The sequence below is a fragment of the Rhinatrema bivittatum genome, chromosome 1 (genome assembly GCF_901001135.1).
Source record: "Rhinatrema bivittatum chromosome 1, aRhiBiv1.1, whole genome shotgun sequence".
Classification (NCBI taxonomy): Eukaryota; Metazoa; Chordata; class Amphibia; order Gymnophiona; family Rhinatrematidae; genus Rhinatrema; species Rhinatrema bivittatum.
In genome coordinates this window covers 668,254,570-668,277,051 of record NC_042615.1, presented here as the reverse complement: position 1 = coordinate 668,277,051, position 22,482 = coordinate 668,254,570, and the positions used below count along the sequence as shown (strand labels likewise).

The window sequence follows — 22,482 nt, the reverse complement described above, 5'->3', positions numbered from 1 at the left end:
TTTTTTTTTCTGGAAGCAGGCAAGCGGAGACTAGCCTCCCAGGGAGTTGTCAGGTCCTGAGGGGACCATTCTCCCTCGTATTTGAGGCTTTTGGCTTTAGGGGTTGAGAATGCTTGGCCCCAGTTTGCAGCTTTTGGGGTGATACCGGGGAGCCCGCTTCACTCACCCCGCGGAGCAGAGGACCCAGCTTCTCTCAGGTCGAGAAAAAAAAAAGTTATTTATAGCCTTTTTACTTTGCCGGTCAGACTCCCTGTTACCTCTTTCGCTGCTTTGGGCGATCGGCAGGCTTTTTTCTTTCGCTTTCATTTTCTCCTCAGCCAGCTTATTTTTTTTTTTTTCACAAATGCGTGGTCTGGCCCTGCCGCGCGTGTTGAGACGCGCAGGCGAGAGTCTTACAACAGCCTATGCTCCTCCTGTCTCACCAGGGGGGAGGGATCTTCAAGGGCAGCTGGGGGTGTTATTTCTTCCTCGCTCTGCCAGACCGGGACGCCTGCATCTTTCTGCTGCAGCCTCCTTCCCCATGTGGTCGAAGGTGATGATCCTAAGGTGGTCTGCCTCTTTAGGAAGGATGATCTTCTTCCTCTCATACCTGCTATTCTTGAGGAGTTGGGAATTGATTCCCCGCCAGAGGATTCTCGTATGTGTTCAGTTGACCCTGTCATGGTTGGTCTTCGTGGTCCCACTCGGTCTTTTCCTTTTCATCTTTCAGTCAGACAAGCCACAAGTGGCTCCATGGCTGGGGGAAAAAAGGTTTAGGGCTGGGGAGTCACTGATTCCCTTGAAAGCCCTGACCGCATGCCACTGAGGGGGTATGGTTTCAGGGGTGTGGGAATGAGGTTGCATTAAGCATGTGTATGAGGGTGCATGTGGGGAGACAGTGAATTAAGAAGCTACATTTATTTTCCTTGTCTCTGTGAAGGGGTGTAGGTGTGGGTGGGTGTTCTGGGTGTAGATGTGAGGGTGGGGGGAAAGTGCATGTGTGGGATGGCATGTAGGAATGTGTAGATTGGGTGGGGTGTAGGGGGTTGTGTTTGGAAGCAGGTGAGTGTGTGAGTTTGAGAGATTGTGTAGGTATTTATGTGGTAGATGGAAGTGAAAGTATGTCTTTGGATATATTCAGTGTGTGTGTGTGTGCTGGTGTGGTTGTGGGGTGAATGGGTGGGATGTCGAGATGTCACTGGTAGTCAAATGGTCCATGACCTGTACCACTTCCTAGAAGACTATCCATGTGTCATGAGGTTCACTACTTTTGTACTCTGCAGGCAAGTCAATATTTATTAAAACTTGATTTTCCGCCTTTCCTTTATATTGTACATCAAAACGTTTGTGCCTGTGAAATGAGTAGCCTAAAGTGAGTGAAATAATAATGACCCCATTACCAGCACTAAGATTAATAACTACTAGGACATGCCCTGAGGCCAGTTGTCACAGGGCAGAGCATACACACATGTGCACAGACATTCGCACTTTAGCTATGTTTGCTGTGAGTGTAGTGCTTTAGCAAATGGCTGGTCACCGAATAAGTGAGTAATTTCTCATAAAAGCCAGTGACACCACAAAGCACATCCTAAAGGTAAGACAGAGCAGACAGTAACAGTGTGAAGAAAATTAAAGCATGATTTACTAAGACATTTCTCCCATTCTGTAACTGTGGGGAATAATGCTCAGTAAATGAGGCCCTTAGTCTGCAGAATGGCAATGTGTACATACTAGGAGTACTGGTCTTTGTCTGTGAAATGAGTAGCTTGATGTGGGTTAAATGACCCTACTTACCACCACTGTGAAACTATAGCTAGGGTAAACACTGAAGATGGTGGGCCACTGGCCACAGCGCAGAGCACCCTCCACTACCACCATCACTGACACCTTAGCTAGCTGTGTGTGCTTCTGCAAGAATCAGTGGCCACAGGCATACAGTAATTTCTCACACTAAAGGCAAGGTAGACAGACACACTTAGCTTATATGTTAAGCAGAAGCAGCAGTGAGTTACTGGTTATCTGCAGTGCTCCACTGCTATTGTTTAGCACCTATACCTAAATGCCCATTGCCCTACTTGCCCTAGTGCTTTACAAGACTGACACAAAATCAAATCAGGTTCCAAGTAATGCAGTGGTTAATTTGAAATTACTGTCTCTCAAAAGAACAATGCACTAATGCTGTCATCTCCTTAGTTCTGCCAAGCAATAGACAGTTAGATCGCCGGCTTTTATGTCTATTCTCAAATAAGTTTAAAAAAAAAAAAGATTGGCAGATTCAACCTATGCTTTTGTCATTTACCATGTCCCTCGCAAAACAATGAAACAGGATTGGCAGGCAGAGAAATTATGCATATCCCAAAATGCCAGGCCCCTTCCCAAAAAGGCCTTTGGGAAATTCAAAATATGCGCTTGGCTTTATTGCCTAGTTACCAGATGGCATCTTCTCCCACAGGCCACCTTGAAACCTTGGTCACCCAAACAATTGTTAGAAAGAGAGAGGCACTGGAGATAGAGGAGAAACAAACTCCCCCCCCCCCTTGTTGGTTTGGTTTCAAGCTGGCGAACTGTAATATTTCACAGTGTACTATTTCCTTTTAGTGCACATTATTACAAATAGTGTGCACAAAAATGAAAAATTATAAAAAAATGTATTAGGGTTTTTATATTTCATTTTGTAAACAATATGAAATGATATAGGCAATGTCATATGACATTGTTTAAAAAGACGACAAATCCCTTCCAAGGTCATGCTCCTCATGATATTTACTTAATGACCAAAATTTGACTTGTTGTTCAATATTTTCTCTATCCACTAATGCATAATTCGAAATACAGATTTTGCAGATCTATAATTAATATATTTTTCTTTTAACTTCAGTTAAGGTTAATTTTGCATTTTTTTTTGTCTGAGGCCATTAATTGACTCCTATTATGCAAAATTGTTTTCTGCAAACCCCTAAATGGGCAGTAGTCCATATAACAAGTTTTGAGTCTGGGGTAAATGGTAGTTGGTGTGTGAGGGTGGTTAAAAAAACAAAACAAACTCCCACAACAATCAAGCTTCTGTTTCACTTCCAACTTTGGGCAATACCCAGCAGGTTATAACAGGATTCAAAACATGTCATGTGTATACAGCCTTTCTTAGACATAGTCTAGTCCAATCCAAATCAAGTGGGGAGACAGGTGTGAAGAAAAGCTCAGCACAATTTTCCTTTCTAGTATCGAAGAACACATTGTACTCTTAGCTGTGCTGAATTTTCCACTGTTGATTGAATGTAGAGGAATCACACAACTTTAATATATATCTTAACAAGTGAAAATGTAAAATTTTTAAAACCGCTATTTGTATGACAAGATGTGCATTGAAGGATTTTGATAGCTTCCCTGGGTGTGGTGTTTGACTAAGTACCTTCGATGTCCATGAAATGCATGGAAATACCATAAAATGCTTAAGAAAAAGTGAGTGTTGTGATTTGTTAAACATCGAGACTGTATCTCACTTTTTTGATGCACAGTGAGCACAAGAAGCACTGAGCTCTGGAAAGCAGGACTTCTTAACTGAAGGCTTCTCACTTGAAAAAAATATGCCCAAACTTCAAATAGAACTCTTACTCATTTCGTGAAGACTCACATTTTTATAGTCAAAATGGTGTCAAATTTAAAAATATTTAGGAATGTATTGTTTTCAAAGCTTAACTGGCAAGATAGTTGTTATTATTGATGACTTAGCTGTAACTGCACTGAGATTTTGAACAGATTAAAAGTTGACTTCATAATTTTAAAAGTAAGCATCCTTGCTTTGAATTTCTCATTTTAAAAGTGCTATCGCATATTCTAGTATGTGCCTTAAATGATTTCAGCTCATTTGCTGAATGCTGAAGGTTCAAGTTTCACGGTCCTTACCTTGTACTTCATAGTACATTTTGGGTATGCATCAAGATCCTATAATGTGTTGTATTACATATTTTGAAGTGTGTGTTTGCCCTGTAGAGCTATCTATCTTTTATTGTCATGTTCCCCTGTTTTGTATTTTTATTTCCTTCTATGTTTTTATTTTGTTAAATTAGTAAATTACACTTTAAGGGAAAACTTGTATAATAATTTGCTGTGATATATTTTTTCTTTTTAGCTAATATTGCAAAAGGAACTGCATGTAGTCTATGCCTTATCACATGTATGCGGACAAGACAGAACACTACTGGCTAGCATTTTGTTGAGAATTTTTCTTCATGAAAACCTTGAATCATTGTTGCTACGAACACTAAATGACAGAGAAATAAGCATGGAAGGTACAATGTGTGTGTAATTTTATTTTTTATTCAAACATGTTGGAGCCCTTTTCTGAGTGTAGAAATATATTTTATTCAAACATGTAACCCTTTTCTGAGTGCAAAAATATTCTTCAAAGTTAAAAGAAATTGTGTTTAATACAGTTAGCACGCTTTTAGTTTTGTGGGTCCTAGTTCTTTCTGAGAAGTAGCTGATGTGTATTTCTCAATTAGATGAAGCTACAACATTATTTCGTGCTACTACACTGGCAACCACGCTTATGGAACAATATATGAAAGCTACAGCCACACCTTTTGTTCATCATGCCCTAAGAGAGACAATCCTAAAAATAATGGAGAGCAAGCAGTCTTGTGAGGTGAGACTATAGTATTCAATTTCATATTGCAGTATAATAGCACAGTAAATGATGAGAGTTAAAGACCAAAATGGGCTATACGATCTGCCCAGTTGAAATGTGTACAATCAGGGTAGAAGTGTGCATGAGTTCTGACATACAATCCATCATCAATTACTCCACCCTTCATCTTTCACCTGACCTCTCAATCCTTTTCCAAACACTGTTCTCTGGGTCTATCCCAAGTATGTATCAAATTTGTTAGTGGTATCCTTCACTAGTAGGTTATTTCAGAATGTGCAAGACTTGTTTCTCTCTTAGAGATTTTATACTTGTAATTATATACTGTACTTTTTAAGAGCTTTTAATAACATTTTCCTAGCATTTAGCCAGATGGACTCAGGACCAATGGGTTATATGCTCCCCTGCTAGCAGGTGGAGACAGGTTTCAAAGCTGATGTCACCCTAGATACACCCCTGCAGTGACCTCAGCCCGTCAGTGTATCTCTTATCTCCTAGCAGATGTGGACATGCTTTCCCTATGGGGATCACTATATCCTTTAGAAGAAGAAATTCTACTTTTAAATTGGAGAAAGATTGAACCCTGTTCTCCTGCAGTGATACCTAAAAGTTCCTCCACCAGTTGAGAATTCCTGAGGTGATTTCCGAGATCCCTCAGAGGTGTGCCTTGGTCTGGTAGCTGGTTCCCGGTGTATACTTTGCTGCTGAAGCCGAGCATGGCGGTGATGGCCAAAACCCTCCCCCCCCCCCCCCCCCCCAGCAGGAAACAGTCTCTGTACTCAGCTGGTAAGCGCTGAGCCCAAGTAAGTAAAAAAAAATAAATAAAGAGAAGAGGATTCTTCCCAATTCAGAGATGGAGGGGTTTTGGTAAGACTTTCTCCGGTCTCCTTGCTCAGCACGCCATACTAACGTTGTTCCGGATCCCGTTGGGGTGAGGGGGAAGTGGGCTTCCAAGCGGATTGAGCGTACCCTCCAGTGGGCTAAGCCTCGCTTTAGGTTCGGTAGGCACACCGCGTGGAGGGCACAGCGTGCACCACACGCAATTCTAGGTGCAGAGTTTAGGTAAAGCCGGGTGCATGGACTGTGTGCGCCTCTCCATGGCCCGCGTAGGTGCCTGAAATCTGAGAGCACAATTTTTAAGCGTAAGCCGGCTGAACACACAGTTTCTGTCCTTAATGGCTCCAGCAGCAAAGAAACATAAGTGCCATTCTCTCTGTTCTGCTTGTCATATTAGAGCTACACAGTCTGACCTGGATTCTTACATACATTAGCACTCTGAGGAGGCCCAAGGAGAGTTGGCCTGGCTCCTCCCAATCAGAGGATGGGTCAGCCACAACCTAACTGGAAGTATCCTGGATCTAAATAATCCCAGGGCTGGGTCTTCCATGGGAGAGGGAAATCCAGCAGCACCTACCCCAGTACTTTCTGGGCTAGGCATAGACCTGGCTGCCTTCTCTTGGTTGGAATTTTTTTTTAAGGCCTTCAAGCGTTTGTACAGGCACATTCTTCTTCCCTTGCCTCTGTCCAGATGGAACCCTAGCTGGTAAGGCCTCCCTCTACTAGCTCTATCTGCAGACCTCGAGACATGCCTCCCCTCACTAAGGGTATCCCTGGCAGGGACCTGGACAGCACGGATGTTACGGTTTTTCCATAGAGATGAATTGCTGGCCCAGGTTTCCCAGACCCTGAAGATGCTGGTAGTTCCTGGGGCGGACTCTCATGGAACCAAAGAAGAATCACATTCTGGTTTCTCTTCGGAAAGCCTCTTGCTATTTTCCAGTGCTGGAAGCCATCCAGGAGTTGATTAACCTGGAATGGGACACCCCTGAAGTGAGTTTTAAAGATGGACGAGCATTAGAAGCTCCATACCCACTGGATCTGGCAGCGAGAGAATGTCTACATTTCCCTAAAGTGGATGCACTGGTGTGCGCTGTCTCGAAGCGAACAACTATCTCAGTGGGGCAGCCTTGAAGGATGCGCATGATAGGTGGATGGAGTCCATCATTAAACAAGCCTTTGAAGCAATAGCAAAGACCTTACAGATTGCTTCTTGTTGTGCCCTGGTAGCTCGTTCGTGCCTGCTTCTCTCTCAGGAGGTGGATGACTCGGGGGCGAATTCCAGAGAGGTTATGGAACCTGACGATACGGGCTCTGACCTAGTTCGTACCTCAGTGGTAGCAGCCTGAAGACAGCTATGGCACGAAATTGGTCAGCGGGCAAAACTCACAAAGATGCCCTTTAAGGAATCACTCCTCTTTGGAAGTAAATTGGAAAAGCTGGCCAGTAAATAGGGCAAATCTCTAGTACCCTGGCTACCAGAAGATAAGAGAAAGCAGTTTCAGCGCCCATTGCCCATGAGGGGTCGATACAGGGACTCCCAATGCTTTCAGCCCTACAGAAACTCAACTTTTCAAAGGTCTCGATCTTTTGGGAGGTCTCTGTCCTTTTGGAGTCAATAGTTCGAGTGGCAGGTTCAGGTTCATCCCGAAACCCCCAATGAAGTTTTGCCAACTCACCCTCGGAACGAGGAGATAGGGGGTCGACTGTCCCTCTTCTACAAGCGGTGGGTCGAGATCACTTTGGACTGGATGTCATACGAGAAGGATACGCACTGGAATTTCACAGCGCTCCTCGAGTCTCCTTGCCACGCCCAGCACAAGAAGCAGGCAGTGGAGACTACCTTGGTAAGGCTCCTCAGGTCGAGGGCTATAATTCCAGTACCTGCGCCCCAGGAAAATATGGAGCGGCGTTCCATCTATTTGATCGTTCCCAAGAAGGGGAGGGTTCCTTTCGCTCCATCCTGGACCTAGTGTCAACAGACATCTACGAGTAATTCATTTCCACATGGAAACTCTGCACTCCATGATAATGACCGTACAACCAGGATAGTTCTTAAACTCCCTGGACCTTTCTGAGGCCTACCTTCATATTCCAATCAGGCAAGAACATAGTTTCCTATGCTTTGCGGTATTGTGCCTGGCCACCACCCCCAGAACATTTTCCAAGATTATGGCGGTCGTAGCGGCTTCACTGAGAAGAGGGAATCCTGGTGCACCTGTATTTGGATGACTGGTTGATCCAGGCAAAGTCCATGAAAGAGACACGCAGGGTGACCTTCCTGCTTCAGGAACTCTATTGGGTCGTACCATGGACAGAAGCAGTCCAAACACTCCCAGTCCATGGAATATATGGGAGTTGGTTCCACACCAAGCAGGGCAAGGTCTTCCTCCCATCCACTCGGATAAGGAAGTTGATGTCTCAAGTGCATCGGTTGACTAACACAATACTCCCGACGTTATGGTCCTCTGTTTGATGGCATCAACCCTGGAGGTAGCACCATGGACAAGGGCACTCATGCAACCACTTTAATGCTCCTTGCTGTCATGTTGGAACTCGCTGTGTCAAGACTGTTTGATTCGCCTCCACCTAAGAGTGGAAGTATGTTCTTGTCTCGAGTGGTGGTTTCAGGAAGCTCATCTGGGCAAGAGTGTAACCCTGTCCCTGCCAAACTGGCTGGTCATCATGATAGATGCAAACCTCCGAGGCTGGTGAGCTCACTGTCAGAAACCTATTGGCCCAGGGGCGTTGGACCAAGAAAGAGGCACTCTGAAATATAAACCACCTGGAAGCCCAGGCAGTCAGATTGGTGTGTCTACAGTTCAGCCACATACTCCAGGGTCAAGTGATCCATGTAATGTCGGACAATGCAACAACGGTAACCCTCATCAACTGCAAGGGGGGGGGGGGGGAACCAAGAGCCAGCAAGTGTCACAGGAGATAGATCTCCTTATAGAATGGGTGGAAATACATCTACAGATGATCTCAACCTCCCACGTCACAGGAAAAGACAACCTCAGAGCAGACTTTCTAAGCAGGAAGAGTCTGGATCCAGGAGAATGGGTGTTGTCAGCCAAAGCCTTTCAACTGGTGATAGATCGCTCTGGCCTCCCGTCCAACGACCTGCTGGCCACATCTCACAATGTGAATGTTCTCAGATTCTTCAGTCGCAGAAGAGATCAGTGGTCCCTGGGGATCAATGCACTCATTCAGACCTGGCTGGAAGAGGACTTGCTTACACGCCTTCCCTCTGTAGTCCCTGCTGGGCAGAGTCATTCGCAGAATCGAACACCATAGGGGATTAATCCTACTAGTAGCTCTAGAATGGCCCAGGCGTCCGTGGTATATAGACATGCGGAGACTCTTGGTGGAGACCCCCCTGTGACTCCCTCTGCATGGGACCTGCTTCAGCAGGGATGGGTCCTTCACGAGGATCCGACTTGATTCAGTCTTACATTTTGGCCCTTGAGAGGGCTTGCCTGATGAAACATGGATATTTGGCAGCAGTAATTGCCAACTTACTCCATGCATGGAAATTTTCTATATCCTTAGCGTATGTGCGGGTCTGGACAGTATTTGAAGCTTGGTGCGAGGAACGCAGTGTTTCCCCTCGGACGATCAAAATTCCACTAGTTCTGGAATTTTTACAGGACTGCTTAAATAAAGGTTTGACCTTTAATTCCTTGAAGGTCCAGGTAGCTGCTCTCCTGTTTCAGGGGCGAGGTGAACGGAATCCGCCTGTCGGCTCATCCAGACATGGCCCATTTTCTAAAAGGGGTAAAGCATGGTGGCTGGTTCCCTTGTGGAATCTTAATCTATTGTAGTTTTTGGCAGGGCCCTCCTTTTAGCCACTGCGCAGTGTTTCCTTGCTCTTGTTAACCCTGAAAACGGTGTTCCAGGTAGCTATAAGCTGGGCTCGTCGCATCTCTGAAACTACAGGCATTGTCGGGAACTGTTCCTCCGGATGACTCTAGGAGGATTACAATTTCGTACCATTCCGTCCTTCTTGCTCAAGGTAGTTTCGGAGTTTCATTTTAATCCATCCATTTCATTGCCATTCTAGATAGGCACTAGGATGTTGAAGAATACCTCCGCAATTTAAACATCAGTAGGCTTTTGGTGCGGTATCTGGAAGTTTCAGAACCAGTCTGCAAGATGGACCGCTTGTTTGTTTTTCACGATGAAAGAAGGCAGGGTGAACCAGCTTTGCAGGCTACCATAGCTTGCTGGATCAAGGTTTTGGCCATGGGGAGCCACTGTGGAGGCAGGAAAGCCATTACCCTTTCAGGTTAAAGCTCATTCCACTAGGTCTCAGGCAGTCTCCTGGGCAGAAGCTAGACTGCTGTCTCCCATCGACATCTGCTGAGCATTGACGTGGTCCTCCTTACACACCTCCAGGTTCTATCGTCTAGACGTTCGGGCCTTTGCAAGGGCAGTGTTAACCGGACCACGGGCAGCCTCCCACCCCAAACAGGAGTAGCTTTTGTACATCCCATTGGTTCTGAGCCCATCTGGCTGCATGCAAGGAAATGGAGAAATTACTTACCTGATAATTTTGTTTTTCTTAGTATAGACAGATGGACTCAGCATCCCACCCAAGGCTGCCCAAGAACGGTGCCAAGGAATTGCCCGTGAAATGAATGTCAATTCCAAGAGATTACGGGTAAGCTGTCTCCCAAACCCTAGATCAGGGCATCTATAATATTGTTGCAATTCAGCATTTGTTTGGTTGAGTACAGTTATGGTTATCTGTTTTTAGTCAAGTTGGTTTTAATCAAGTTTTTCAATAGTATGTCCACAATGGCTTTTGAAGAGAATACTGAAGGGCTGAGGTCACTGCAGGGGTTATATCTAGGGTGACGACAGCTTTGAAACCTGACTCAGTCTCCATCTACTAGCAGGGGAGTTTATAATCCATTGGCCCTGAGTCTGTCTGTCTACACTAAGGAAAACAAAATTATCAGGTAAGTAATTTCTCCATTAACACTAATTTCAGACCTGTAGAAATTATTATACTTTTTCCATAGATGGCAATTTTCTTGTAGGCACCCATGCTATGATATTATTTTTGCCATGTGGTAATAAGTGATTATCCCAGGACAAGCAGGATGGTAGTCCTCACATATGGGTGACAACATCGATGGAGCCCTATCACGGAAAACTTCTGTCAAAGTTTCTAGAAACTTTTGACTGGCACACTGAGCATGCCCAGCATGCCATGATCCCTGCAGCCACAGGGGTCTCCCTTCAGTCTCTTTTTTTTTTTTTCCTCGCTGCTTTTAGCCTCGCGTTGAAGGAGCTTTGTGAGTTTTTCTCACGATGTTTTCCTCATGGAAGAATATTTTCTGTCAGAAAATTCCCTTTTCGGATGTCCCTTCGACATCCCGTTCAGTGAGTACTCTTTGGAGTCTTTTTTTCCGTCAATTCCGGATACTTTATTTCAATATCCGCGGGCCACCGACCGTTACCAGGCCTAAAACTTTTTATAATGGCCACGGGGTTCAAAAGATGCCCTAATTGTCCCCGGACAATGCCAATTACAGACCCGCATAACATCTGTGTTCTTTGCCTGGGATCAGGCCATGATGTCCGCCCATGTTCCACCTGCGCCCAGATGACTCCGAAGGGCAGGCGTACCCGACTGGATAAAATGGAGGAACTTTTCAAAAAGATTACTCCATTATCTTCTACGTTGTCACAGAAGAAAATTCCTTCCTCTGTTGAAAAACATCGAGGAAAGAAAAAGTCCGATGACTGTCCATCACCGACCCCATCCAGATCTTCCATAGCGTCCTCTTCGATATCCAGCAAAGACTATGGAGAGAAACGATGCCATCGACACCGTTCCGACTCCGTTCCATTGGGAGAATTGGTGTCTGCATTAGGCATCGAAGGACGTAGAGCCGATGGAAAAAACGGGTCCGGATACAAGAGCCACCATGCCCCTCTGTACCTGAGACACTGAGGTGCTCTCCACCGGCATCGGTGTCACTGTGCCACCACATTCTGCTGTGGAAGTGCCAGTGGCGCCAGTCTTACCTTCTCCTGCGACAGTAGTCCCAGTCTCCAGGGAAGAAGTGACTTCCATGATTCAACAGGCAGTCATCAAAGCCTTACAAAAATTTCAACCTCCACCAACACAGATGCAACCATCTGCACCGACACTGGATGATGTTTGCTTCTCTTCTCACAAAACGCCTTAATCGGTGCCTTCCCAATACCTGCACCGATACCATCGGGTCTTCCAATGCCTCCATCGATGCCGTCCATACCAAAACATCTGCCGATGACTCCAGCAATACCCATTCCAAGCTCATCTGAGGACGATGACGGAGACTCTGATCCGTTACAGGGCCATCGGGCTTACAAAAGTCCCATATTCCATCGATGCCCTCGATGCCATTCTCTGGTCCATCGATGCCTTTACAGCCTGGTCCATCGGGTGATGCCGATCATCAGTCCCATTGATGCCTTTTCTGCCTCCATCGATACCAAAGCAGATTCCAAAACAACCATCAAAATCTGCATCGATGAAAAAGCGTCCTCTTCCAAAGGACCCTTTAGATTCTTCTGAATTCCATTTCCAGCCTCAACACAGTCCTTGGGAGGATGTTGATACTGATACTGATGACCTTACATCTGAACCTTCACCACCAGAAGGAAGTCCCCACCAGAGGACCTTTCCTTTCAACACTTCATAAAGGAAATGGCAGATACCATTCCTTTTGAATCACTTGCTGAAGAGGATACCAGACATAAAACCCTTGAAGTTTGTAGATGCACCAAAAGAGGTCATGGCGATACCATCCATGAAGTACTCCTAGAACTCCAGCGCCTATGGGAGCATCCCTGTTCTGTGCCAGCTGTTAACAGGAGAACAGACGCAACATGCCTGGTCCAACATACACCAGGTTTTCAAAAACTACAATTGCCACATCATTCATTTGTTGTTGAATCAGCTCAGAAAAAAGCAAAGATTCTAGGTATAAATTTAAAGAACCGGATCAGCTACGTATGTACCTTAATTCTCATTCCAGTTAGCTACAGGGGGAAATAGGAATATGGATATATGCATAGGTTAACTCAGAACCATTATGTTGTATAATGTGAAAAATTTCCTTTGATTCTGCTCTTTATCTATAAACGTCTCCCCTATTTCTTATAAGGTGGACTAATAGAGGGGATGTTAATTGTATACCATAATGTATCTCTTTTTTTTCTGTTTAAATTCAATTTTCTTTTCCCCTACTATTGTGAATGCCGTAATTCTGAACAGTATGTTCTGTAAAAATGTTTGAAAATTCAATAAATAGATAATTTAAAAAAAAAGAAAAAAGCAAGGAAGCAGAAACCACATTCATCTGCTCCTCCAGGAAAAGAACAAAAATTTCTGGATTGTTTAGGGAGAAAAGTGTTCCAAGGATCTATGCTTGTGTCCCGTATTGCAGCATATCAGTAATATATGATGCAATATCAAAGGAACTTGTGGAAACAAGTTCAGGACGTAGCGGATACTCTCCCTCAGCAACAGCAAGTTTCACTCAATGCTCTTATTGACAAAGGGCTGGAGTCAGGCAAACATGAAGTACGGGCCGCATATGACTCTTTTGAAACATCTGCCCGTCTATCAGCTGCTGGAATTAGTGCACGGAGGTAGGCTTGGCTGAAGGTCTCTGATCTCAGATTAGAAGTCCAAGAAAGGCTGGTGGATCTCCCATGCACCGGAGACAGTCTCTTTGGCGAAAAGATCCAAGCCTCTCTCGCTCTACTTAAAGTTCACCATGAGACACTCCGCCAGCTGTCCAGGTTGCCATCGGACCAGCCATCCTCAGCACAGGAACCCACAAGACGAGATACCAGAAAGCCCTTCTATCAGCCTTGTAGGTACTATCCACCTACTTCTTCAACACACCCTTTCCGTCAATCTCAGAGAGGATGTCCACGTCAACCAAAACAGGCAAAAACTCAGCCACCCCCACAAACAGGACCAGCATCTGGTTTTTGAAAGGAGTACCAGAGAGCAGCAGCCTCTTCAACAACCCCAAACCCAACTTGCCTATAGGAAGTCGGCTCCATTACTTCAAACACCAATGGAGTCCCATCACCACAGATCAGTTGGGTGTTAGCCATCTTGAACAGGGGGTACCGTCTAAAATTCCAAATGTTTCCCCCAGATTCCCCACCCATTCCTCTGTGGTCACACAGCATGATAACATCTCAGCTGCAGTCAGAACTCTCCACCCTGCTGACTACCAGGGCTATTGAAACTGTTCCCCGGTCTCAACACGGCAGAGGGTTCTACTCCCGCTATTTCCTAATTCCAAAGAAAACAGGCGGTCTCCGCCCCATCCTAGACCTCCGAAATCTCAACAAATTTCTTCGAAAAGAAAAATTCCGGATGGTCTCCCTAGGGACCATTTTTCGTTTATTGCAGCAAGGAGATTGGCTCTGTTCTCTGGACTTTCAAGAAGCCTACGCTCACACTCCCATTTCCCCACAACATCAAAAGTATCTATGATTCGTAGTGGGGGAAAAAGACATTTCCAGTACAGAGTCCTTCCATTTGGACAAGCCTCAGCACCTCGAGTGTTCACAAAATGCCTGGCAGTTGCTGCTGCACATCACAGAAAAAACAGCATTCATGTTTTTCCTACCTAGATGACTGGCTCATCAGTGGCTATTCCCTAAGTAAACTTGATTAATAGCAGTTAATGGACTTCTCCTCCAAGAACTTATCCAAACCCTTTTTGAACTCAGCTACACTAACTGCACTAACTACATCCTCTGGCAACAAATTCCAGAGCTTAATTGTGCGTTGAGTGAAAGAGAATTTTCTCCGATTAGTCTTAAATGTGCTACTTGCTAACTTCATGGAATGCCCCCTAGTCCTGCTATTATCTGAAAGTGTAAATAACTGATTCGCATCTACTCGCTCAAGACCTGTTATGATCTTAAAGACCTCTATCATATCCCCCCTCAGCCGTCTCTTCTCCAAGCTGAACAGCCCTAACCTCTTCAGCCTTTCCTCATAGGGGAGATGTTCCTTCCCCTTTTATCATTTTGCTTGCCCTTCTCTGTACCTTTTCCATCTCAACTATATCTTTTTTTGAGATACAGTGACCAGAATTGTACACAGTATTCAAGGTGTAGTCTCACCATGAGGCATTATGACATCACCATGAGGCATTATGACATTTTCTGTTTTATTAACCATTCCCTTCCTAATAATTCCTAACATTCTATTTGCTTTTTTGACTGCTGCAGCACACAGCCGACGATTTCAAAGTATTATCCACTATGACACCTAGATCTTTTTCCTGGGTGGTAACTCCTAATGTGGAACCTAACATCGTGTAACTACAGCAACGGTTATTTTTCCCTATATGCAACACCTTGCACTTGTCCACATTAAATTTCATCTGCCATTTTGATGCCAAATCTTCCTGTCTTGAAAGGTCCTCCTGTAATGTATCAAAATCCACTTGTGATTTAACTACTGTGAATAATTTTCTATCATCTGCAAATTTGATAATCTCACTCGTATTCCTTTCCAGATCATTTATAAATATATTGAAAAGCACCGGTCCAAGTACAGATCTCTGAGGCACTCTGTTTACCCTTTTCCACTGAGAAAATTGACCATTTAATCCTACTCGGTTTCCTGTCTTTTAACCTGTTTGTAATCCACGAAAGGACATCGCCTACTACCCCATGACTTTTTAGTTTTCTTAGGAGCCTCTCATGAGGGACTTTGTCAAACGCCTTCTGAAAATCCAAATATACTACATCTACCGGTTCACCTTTATCCACATGTTTATTAATGCCTTAAAAAAAAAAAAAAAAAAAAAAAAAAGCAGATTTGTTAGGCAAGACTTCCCTTGGGTAAATCCATGTTGACCGTGTTCCATTAAACCATGTCTTTCTATATGCTCTACGATTTTGATCTTTAGAATAGTTTCCACTATTTTTCCCAGCACTTAAGTCAGGCTCACTTTTCTATAGATTCCCGGATCGCCACTGGAGCCCTTTTTAAATATTGGGGTTACATTGGCCACCCTCCAGTCTTCAGTTACAATGGATGATTTTAATGAAAGGTTACAAATTTTCACTAATAATCAGAAATTTCATTTTTGAGTAAATTTCACTTTGCAGGTAAGCAGCTTTGAATTTCTTACCTTTTTTTTCTTATATTTTAATCTTGAAAATAGTTATCAATATATTTTCATTCCCTAAAATAGAGCAAAGTGTTGCAAGCTGATGGAAAAACCAATGCAGAAACTATACATCATTAATCATAGGACAGCCTGTATTACTGCTAGTGGATGGGGCCGAACCGCGGCATGCGGGGAGGGCCCCCCCCTTAACATGGCGCTTGCCGAGGGGAGGACCCCCCCCTTCCCTTGCCCGATACCACTTACCTCCCGGACCGGGAAGCCGCGCGGCGGCGTGAGGGGCGGCCGGGGGAGGGGCGTGATGACGCGCGCGGCACGGCGAGGCCGCCGCGTCATCACGCTGGTGACGTCAGCCTCGCGGATATCGCGAGGCTGAGGCCATTTTAAGCGGCAGCGAGCGCTGGGCCCGGTCTTTTACCGGGCCAGCGCTCACAATCTTCGGGATCGGGGATCTGCTTACCTGGCCGGAGAGCAGGGAGGACAAGGAGAGGGCCCGGACCGCGGCCTGAGAGCAACCGGCGGTGCAATAGGCCGGAGTAGCAACGTTGCCCTGCGGGATTAAAAAAAAAGGGAAAAAAACCGTGAACGGAGAGGAAGTGTGGACTTGCCTGAGGCCCGTGGGAGACCCGGAGACCCACGGCGGCGGAGCGAGCACGGTGACCCAGTGGGGAGGACCGACCACGTGGGGAGGAAGGACACGAGCCCCCGACTCTTGGTGCTGCGAGTTTTCTTGCCAGCAGGAGCCAGCGTGTCAGGCAGCAGGAACCAAGACGCTGCGGCCACGTGGGAAAGAGAGACGGAAGCGGAGGAGATACCTGGCAGCGAGAGCGCAGCCTAGGAAGGCGCAGAGTGACCCTGGGAGCTGAGAAGGCTGAGAAGGCAGTCGGCAGCCGGCACAAGGACCCGGGACGGAGCCAGCAGTGACACAAGGACTCGGCCAGCGCGCCCCCCCCCCCCCCCCGCGAACTGCGAACAGTGAGTACAACAAAATAACAATAACAATAATAAAGTTAAAAGAGTCTCCGTGTGTGGATTAATCGCGAGCATGCCGGGCAGAGGAGCAGCAAGAGCACGGGGGGGGAGCAAGGCAGCGGCGGGTCGTGGAGCCACGCGGCACACAGGCGGACCCTGCCCTTGGCGAAAGGAAGGGCAGAGGGGGAGCCCAGAGGATCCTGAGACCGCAGGACAAGAGCAGGAAGGGAGCAGGACCGGTGGAGACGGCGCGGGGGGAAAAGAGTCGAGGCAGGCGGCAGCAGCCTAAGTCAACCCCGGCAGGACAAAACAACCACGGAGGGCCCACATCGCAGTGGGAAATGGGAAGAGGCGGAGTGCCGCAGTGGGGATGGCCCATGTGGCCAGCGATGGGTGCAGGGGCCATGCCAGCGATGGGGGCATCGGGCCCACCCCCGGAATCATCGGCCCAAGGCGGCCAGGGCGGAAACACATACAGCTCACAGCAATGGCAGCAACACATGTACCCCCCCCCCCCCCATGGTGGCAGGTACCACCGCCATGGTATGGCCCGGTGGTCGGGGGAGCGGCGGCTTCACAGGACAGTGACTCCGGAGCACAAAAACCGACCGGGTCAGCACAAATGCGTGGGAGGACAAGCAAGAAGGGGCAACAACCCGGAAAACGGATCGAGGCGCAGGACAAGAACAGAGTGAAAGCGTCGAAAGTGATGGACACTGGGGAAGGCGTGCCAAGCTCAGACGAGGAGGGAGAGAGCCGAGCGCTGGGAACACCACTGACATCAGCGGCAGAGCCGGAGGCAACCGTTAGAGCAGAGTGGAACACGGATGGAGCAACAAAGGGAAAGGGTAATAAGAGAAGGAGGCCCGACAGCGAATCCTCCACTGGCTCGTCAGAGGACGAGGCAGAGGGGAGTGAAGCGGAGGAAGGGTCCTCGGCAATGGTTAAGCGGGCGACTACGGGCACGACAGTGGCAACGGCGTTACCCCTGTTAGCCGACCTATGGGAAAGTGTCCTGAGGGATTTGCGAAGCAAAATCAGGAAAAGGGAGTACATTGATATATTCTCCATTTTAGAGGGCAGGAAAGGGGCATCCGAGAGGAAGAAGAGGGGAAAGAAGGATGAGAAGAAAGGGGGAGAAGTGAAGGTAGCAAAAAATATCATTAACTGGGCCAGAGCCTACCTCAGAATGATTAGCGTAATAGGAAGGGAGGACCCGTCCCAGTATGCACCCATGCTTAGCTACGCAGATGCGATACTCGAGGCCTACAAGGAGTATCAAGGGTGGTGCTGGCTAAATTACGACGAGCAGTTTAGGGATAAAATGGAAGGCAATAGGAGCTTGTCATGGGGAACACAGGACGTGGGCCTGTGGTTACGGCAGATGACCAGTAAGGTACTCGATATAGGAGGAACCCACACAGCGGGAAAGATAGGCATTGGGGTGGCAACGCCGGGGAGTAGTTCATGGGGTGATGGCGGAAATGGCAAGGTGTGGGGGGAAGGTGGAAATAGCAAAGTGAGTTGGAGATTTAACAAGGCGGGATGTACCTTTAATGAATGCAAATTTAAGCACATATGTTCCCTCTGCGCTGCACCACACCCGGCGAGCAAATGCACTAGGAAGGGTCATTGGCCGGCGGGGAATGTCGGCGGAGGTGGAAAGCAATGAGGTTTTGGAGAAGGCGATCTCGCCAGTAAAATTGACAATTATGGAAGAATGGCTGGCAGCGTACCCCAAGCGGGAGGAGGCTGCCAGGCTTAGGGAGGGTTTTCGCGACGGCTTCAAGATACCGTTTCAGGGGCGCATCAGGAGCGCAAGTTTAGGGAATGCCGCTTCGGCGGGGAGACATGCGGATATCGTCCAGCTGAAGGTTATGAAAGAAATTGAGATGGGCCGAATGGCGGGTCCATTCGTGGACTCGCCTTTCCGGGAGATGATTTTCTCGCCATTGGCGGTAGTACCTAAGAAAGAACAAGGGGAATTTCGGTTAATCCAGAATATCTCATACCCTCCAGGCGATTCGGTTAACGATCACCTGCCAGAGGCTGCCTGTAAGGTGCAATACGCATCTTTTGATGCAGCCATTGCTTTGGTAAGGCAATGCGGGCAAGGGGCGTTAATGGCCAAGGCGGACATAAAGTCCGCATTTCGGCTGCTGCCCGTTCATCCTGATAGCTTCCCGCTCCTGGGTTTCCACTTTAACGGTAGATATTATTTTGACAAATGTATGCCGATGGGGTGTTCCGTATCGTGCGCATATTTCGAAATGTTCAGCACATTCCTACATTGGGTATTACAAAGACGGGCAGGAAACAGCAATGTGGTCCATTACTTGGACGACTTTTTGTTCGTGGGCCCGGTCAATAGGAACACTTGTGCGCAATTATTAACAACATTTCAGGACATAGCACAAGATTTCGGGGTCCCGTTGGCACAAGAAAAAACGGAGGGTCCAGCTACCACTTTGTCATTCTTGGGCATAGAGATAGATACGCAGGCTATGACGTCAAGATTACCAATGGAGAAAGTGCGTAAGCTACGGAGCATGCTACGACAGACATTGGCATCAAGGAAGGTCACCCTGACCAGCATACAATCCATAATCGGAAGTCTAAATTTTGCGACCCGAGTCATACCGATGGGGAGGGCTTTTCTGAGACTGTTGGCAGACGCGACAAAGGGGGTAAGGCGCCCGCATCACCATATTAGAATAACGCAACCAATAAGGGCTGAAATTTCAATGTGGCTTCGTTTTTTAGACAGTTTTAACGGCATATCAATGTGGCAGGAAGAACCTGTTTCGAATCAGGACTTAGGTATATTCACGGACGCGTCAGGAGGATGGGGTTTCGGGGCGTATTGGCAGGGCGCTTGGTGCGCGGCCCCATGGCCGCAGGGATGGAGGGATGGGGGTCTGGTAAAAAACATAACTTTCCTGGAGCTTTTCCCCATACTAGTAGCAATCACGGTGTGGGCACACAAATTGCACAACAGACATATAGTTTTCTGGTGCGATAACGTTCCCGGTGTCCGGAATTTGGTGGCCGATGCGCTATCAAGGGCTAAGTGGGATCTTTTTCGCCAACAGGTGCCGGAGGCAGAGGCGGAGGGAGTCCCAATACCTGACCACCTATGGCAAATTGGAGCAAGGTCGAGCAGGGATTGTTGAGGGCGTCTGTGGCCCCGGCGACCTGGAGAGCTTACTGCAGGGGTTACTCGAGGGTGCAGGAGTTTCTTCAAGGGCAAGGCGGCACGGTAGGGGTAGTGAGGGCTGAACAGGTGGTGCAATTCATAGCATGGGCGAAGGAGTCAGGTTGGTCCAGAGGAGCCACAATAAACCACTTGGCGGGTTTCGCCTTCTTTACAAAGGCACAGGGCTTAGGGGACCCGCTCAGTTTTTTCATAGTGAAGAAGTTGTTAGCAGGCTGGGCGAGGGAGGTGGCATGGCAAGGGGATAAAAGGAGGCCGATAATGCATGAGGTGTTGGTAAAAATGTGGTATGCAGTTCAGCAAGTGTGCACCGAGCCATTCGAGGCAGCATTGTTTAGGGCGGCTTTCTGTACGGCATTCTTTGCCGCCCTAAGGGTTAGCGAGTTGGTGGCACCATCCAAGAAAGATGCAGGTAATAACGGCTTATTATATAGCAATGTACAGGTGCACGACCGGTTTATCAGGCTCCGGATACACAAATCCAAGACCAATCAGAAGGCGAGAGGGGTGGATATACAACCGGTAAAGGCGGGGGCGCAGGTAACCTGTCCGGTAAGGAACATAACGAATTACGTGCGCGCAAGGCCTAAGGGTGGGGACCATTTTCTGGTCCATAGGGATGGAGTGCCGCTGACCAAGTATCAGTTTGCAGCGGTGTTACACATGGTATTGGAACGCATAGGTTTGGATCCAAGGGAATATGGAACTCATTCGTTCCGGATCGGGGTGGCGACTAGCGCGGCGCAAGCAGGGTTGCCAATTGAAACCATTCGGAAGATTGGTCGATGGCAATCCGCGATAGTTAGGAGATATGTGAGGCCGGATTCCGCGCAATCAGTGAACTAATTCTGTTAATTTCACCCGCAGATACATGGAGCCAAGCGAAGGTAGCATGGCTAGTAGGACACTCCTTCGTGAGATGGGCAGCCAAGCGGGTGCAGGAGAGGACATATGGCATACACTTGGGCCTGGCCCCGAAAGGGGTCAGGCTGAAATGGATGGGGAGGTCAGGGACGAAGTGGGCGCAGCTGTTGCTAGAGCTGCGTCACAAATTGGGAGTGTTGCGGCAACCAGACGCGATAGTCATCCACCTAGGGGGAAACGACATGGGGGCGCATACAGCCAAGCAGCTAATTGACATGGTAAAGAGGGATTTAGCAGCGATCAAAGAAATGACACCGGGAACTACCCTCATCTGGTCGGACATCATACCAAGGATAAAATGGCAGGGCAGCAAGCTATGGGGCAGGGGCAGAAAGAAAATTAATAGACAGGTGGGGTTATGGGCTCAGCAAAACGGTATACATCAAATTAGGCACGAATGGGCAGACGAGCCATGCCCAGGTTTATATCGGGCACATCAGATACACCTATCCTACATCGGCTACGACATTTTTAATAACGCCATTCAGGAAGCGTTAGAGCGGGTGTTTGTGTGAGGTGGGGTGAGGTTGGGTGGGCCGCAGCAATGGGGGGGGGGGGGGGCCTGGGACAAGTTGGCACTGTCCCAGGCTGGTGGCGGGGGTACCCGAGCCGGGAGGTGGAGGGGGACTTCGAGGACAAGGTCGGGGCGGACCGGAAGTCCTCGGGAAAGGAAAAGGGGCGTGTGTTGGGCGTGGGCAGCCCGGAGGAATGGCCCCGTGGCTATGGCACGGTGGGGGGCCAAAAGATGGTGGCGGACTGGCTTAACACGGCAGACGCCTGTTTTGGAGGCCCGGATTACAGGATCGGTGAACACACTGACGGCTCGGGTGCCGGGAAATTATAAATATGTTAATTTGTGTTAATGAGATTAATAAATGCTGCGGCCTTGTTTTCACCAAAACAGAGTTTGTGTAATATGTTGGGTGTCCTGTAAAATGGACAGGGGGGGAGGGGGATGGACACGGAAGTGCAAGCTGCCCATGTTATGGAATTTCAACTTTATAAGTTGTTTTAATTAAATAGAACTGTTTGCCTTAACTACTATGTGTGTTTGTTTTTTGTAGTTAAATCCATCCAAGTTAGAAAAAAATGAAGATGTTAACACTAACTTGATGCACTTGCTCAACATCCTTTCAGAACTGGTAGAGAAGATATTTATGGCTGCAGAGATACTGCCTCCGTAAGTTGCCACTCTTTAAATATAGCAGTTTGTGAAATATTTAATGTGAACAGGACTAAATCACTGGAGGGACTGACACAATTTTTGATCCATGGGCCTATGCCTAATCCAAGTAGAATATGTATGGACTCACATTCATATATGCCAGAATATTACACGGAGGAAGAAGTACCCATAAAAGATCATATCTTGTAATTGGCCTAAAAATGTACCAGAACAAGAAGCAAGTGAAAAGTAGCTTCATGGTATTTCACATTTAAATTGCATTTTCAAGCTGTCATAGATTAATTCCTACTATAGGCCTATATAGTCTATTCAGTCAGTTTGAAGATTATATATATGCAAGTATGTTTTTATTCATTGTTCTATATGTATATTCTTAAGAAATATCAGAATGTATACTTTGTGTACAATTAAAGATTTTATATTTAATTATGATTTTTCTTTTGATGTATTCAGTGTAACCATTACATTATGAATGCATAATGATTTGTCAGTCCCCACTGTGAGGAACTCTGACACTGGCAGAGCTCTTCTGTTGATCTTCTGGGCATGAGTG

At 47.0% G+C, this 22,482-nt stretch overlaps 1 protein-coding gene across 8 annotated transcripts in view; it reads left to right on the top strand.

The window, feature by feature from the left end:
- The window catches only part of RASA1 (RAS p21 protein activator 1), a 384,196-nt gene that overhangs the window by 257,538 nt on the left and 104,176 nt on the right, over positions 1 to 22,482 (top strand). For 4 of the 8 annotated variants that reach the window (XM_029573687.1, XM_029573702.1, XM_029573738.1 and 1 more), the window contains exons 17-20: positions 4,109 to 4,277; positions 4,482 to 4,624; positions 10,035 to 10,124; positions 21,808 to 21,923. In XM_029573687.1, the coding sequence (XP_029429547.1) occupies positions 4,109 to 4,277; positions 4,482 to 4,624; positions 10,035 to 10,124; positions 21,808 to 21,923 (518 nt within the window). The remainder of the gene's footprint in view (positions 1 to 4,108; positions 4,278 to 4,481; positions 4,625 to 10,034; positions 10,125 to 21,807; positions 21,924 to 22,482) is intronic. The other 4 variants (XM_029573721.1, XM_029573728.1, XM_029573696.1 and 1 more) reach the window with 3 other exon arrangements.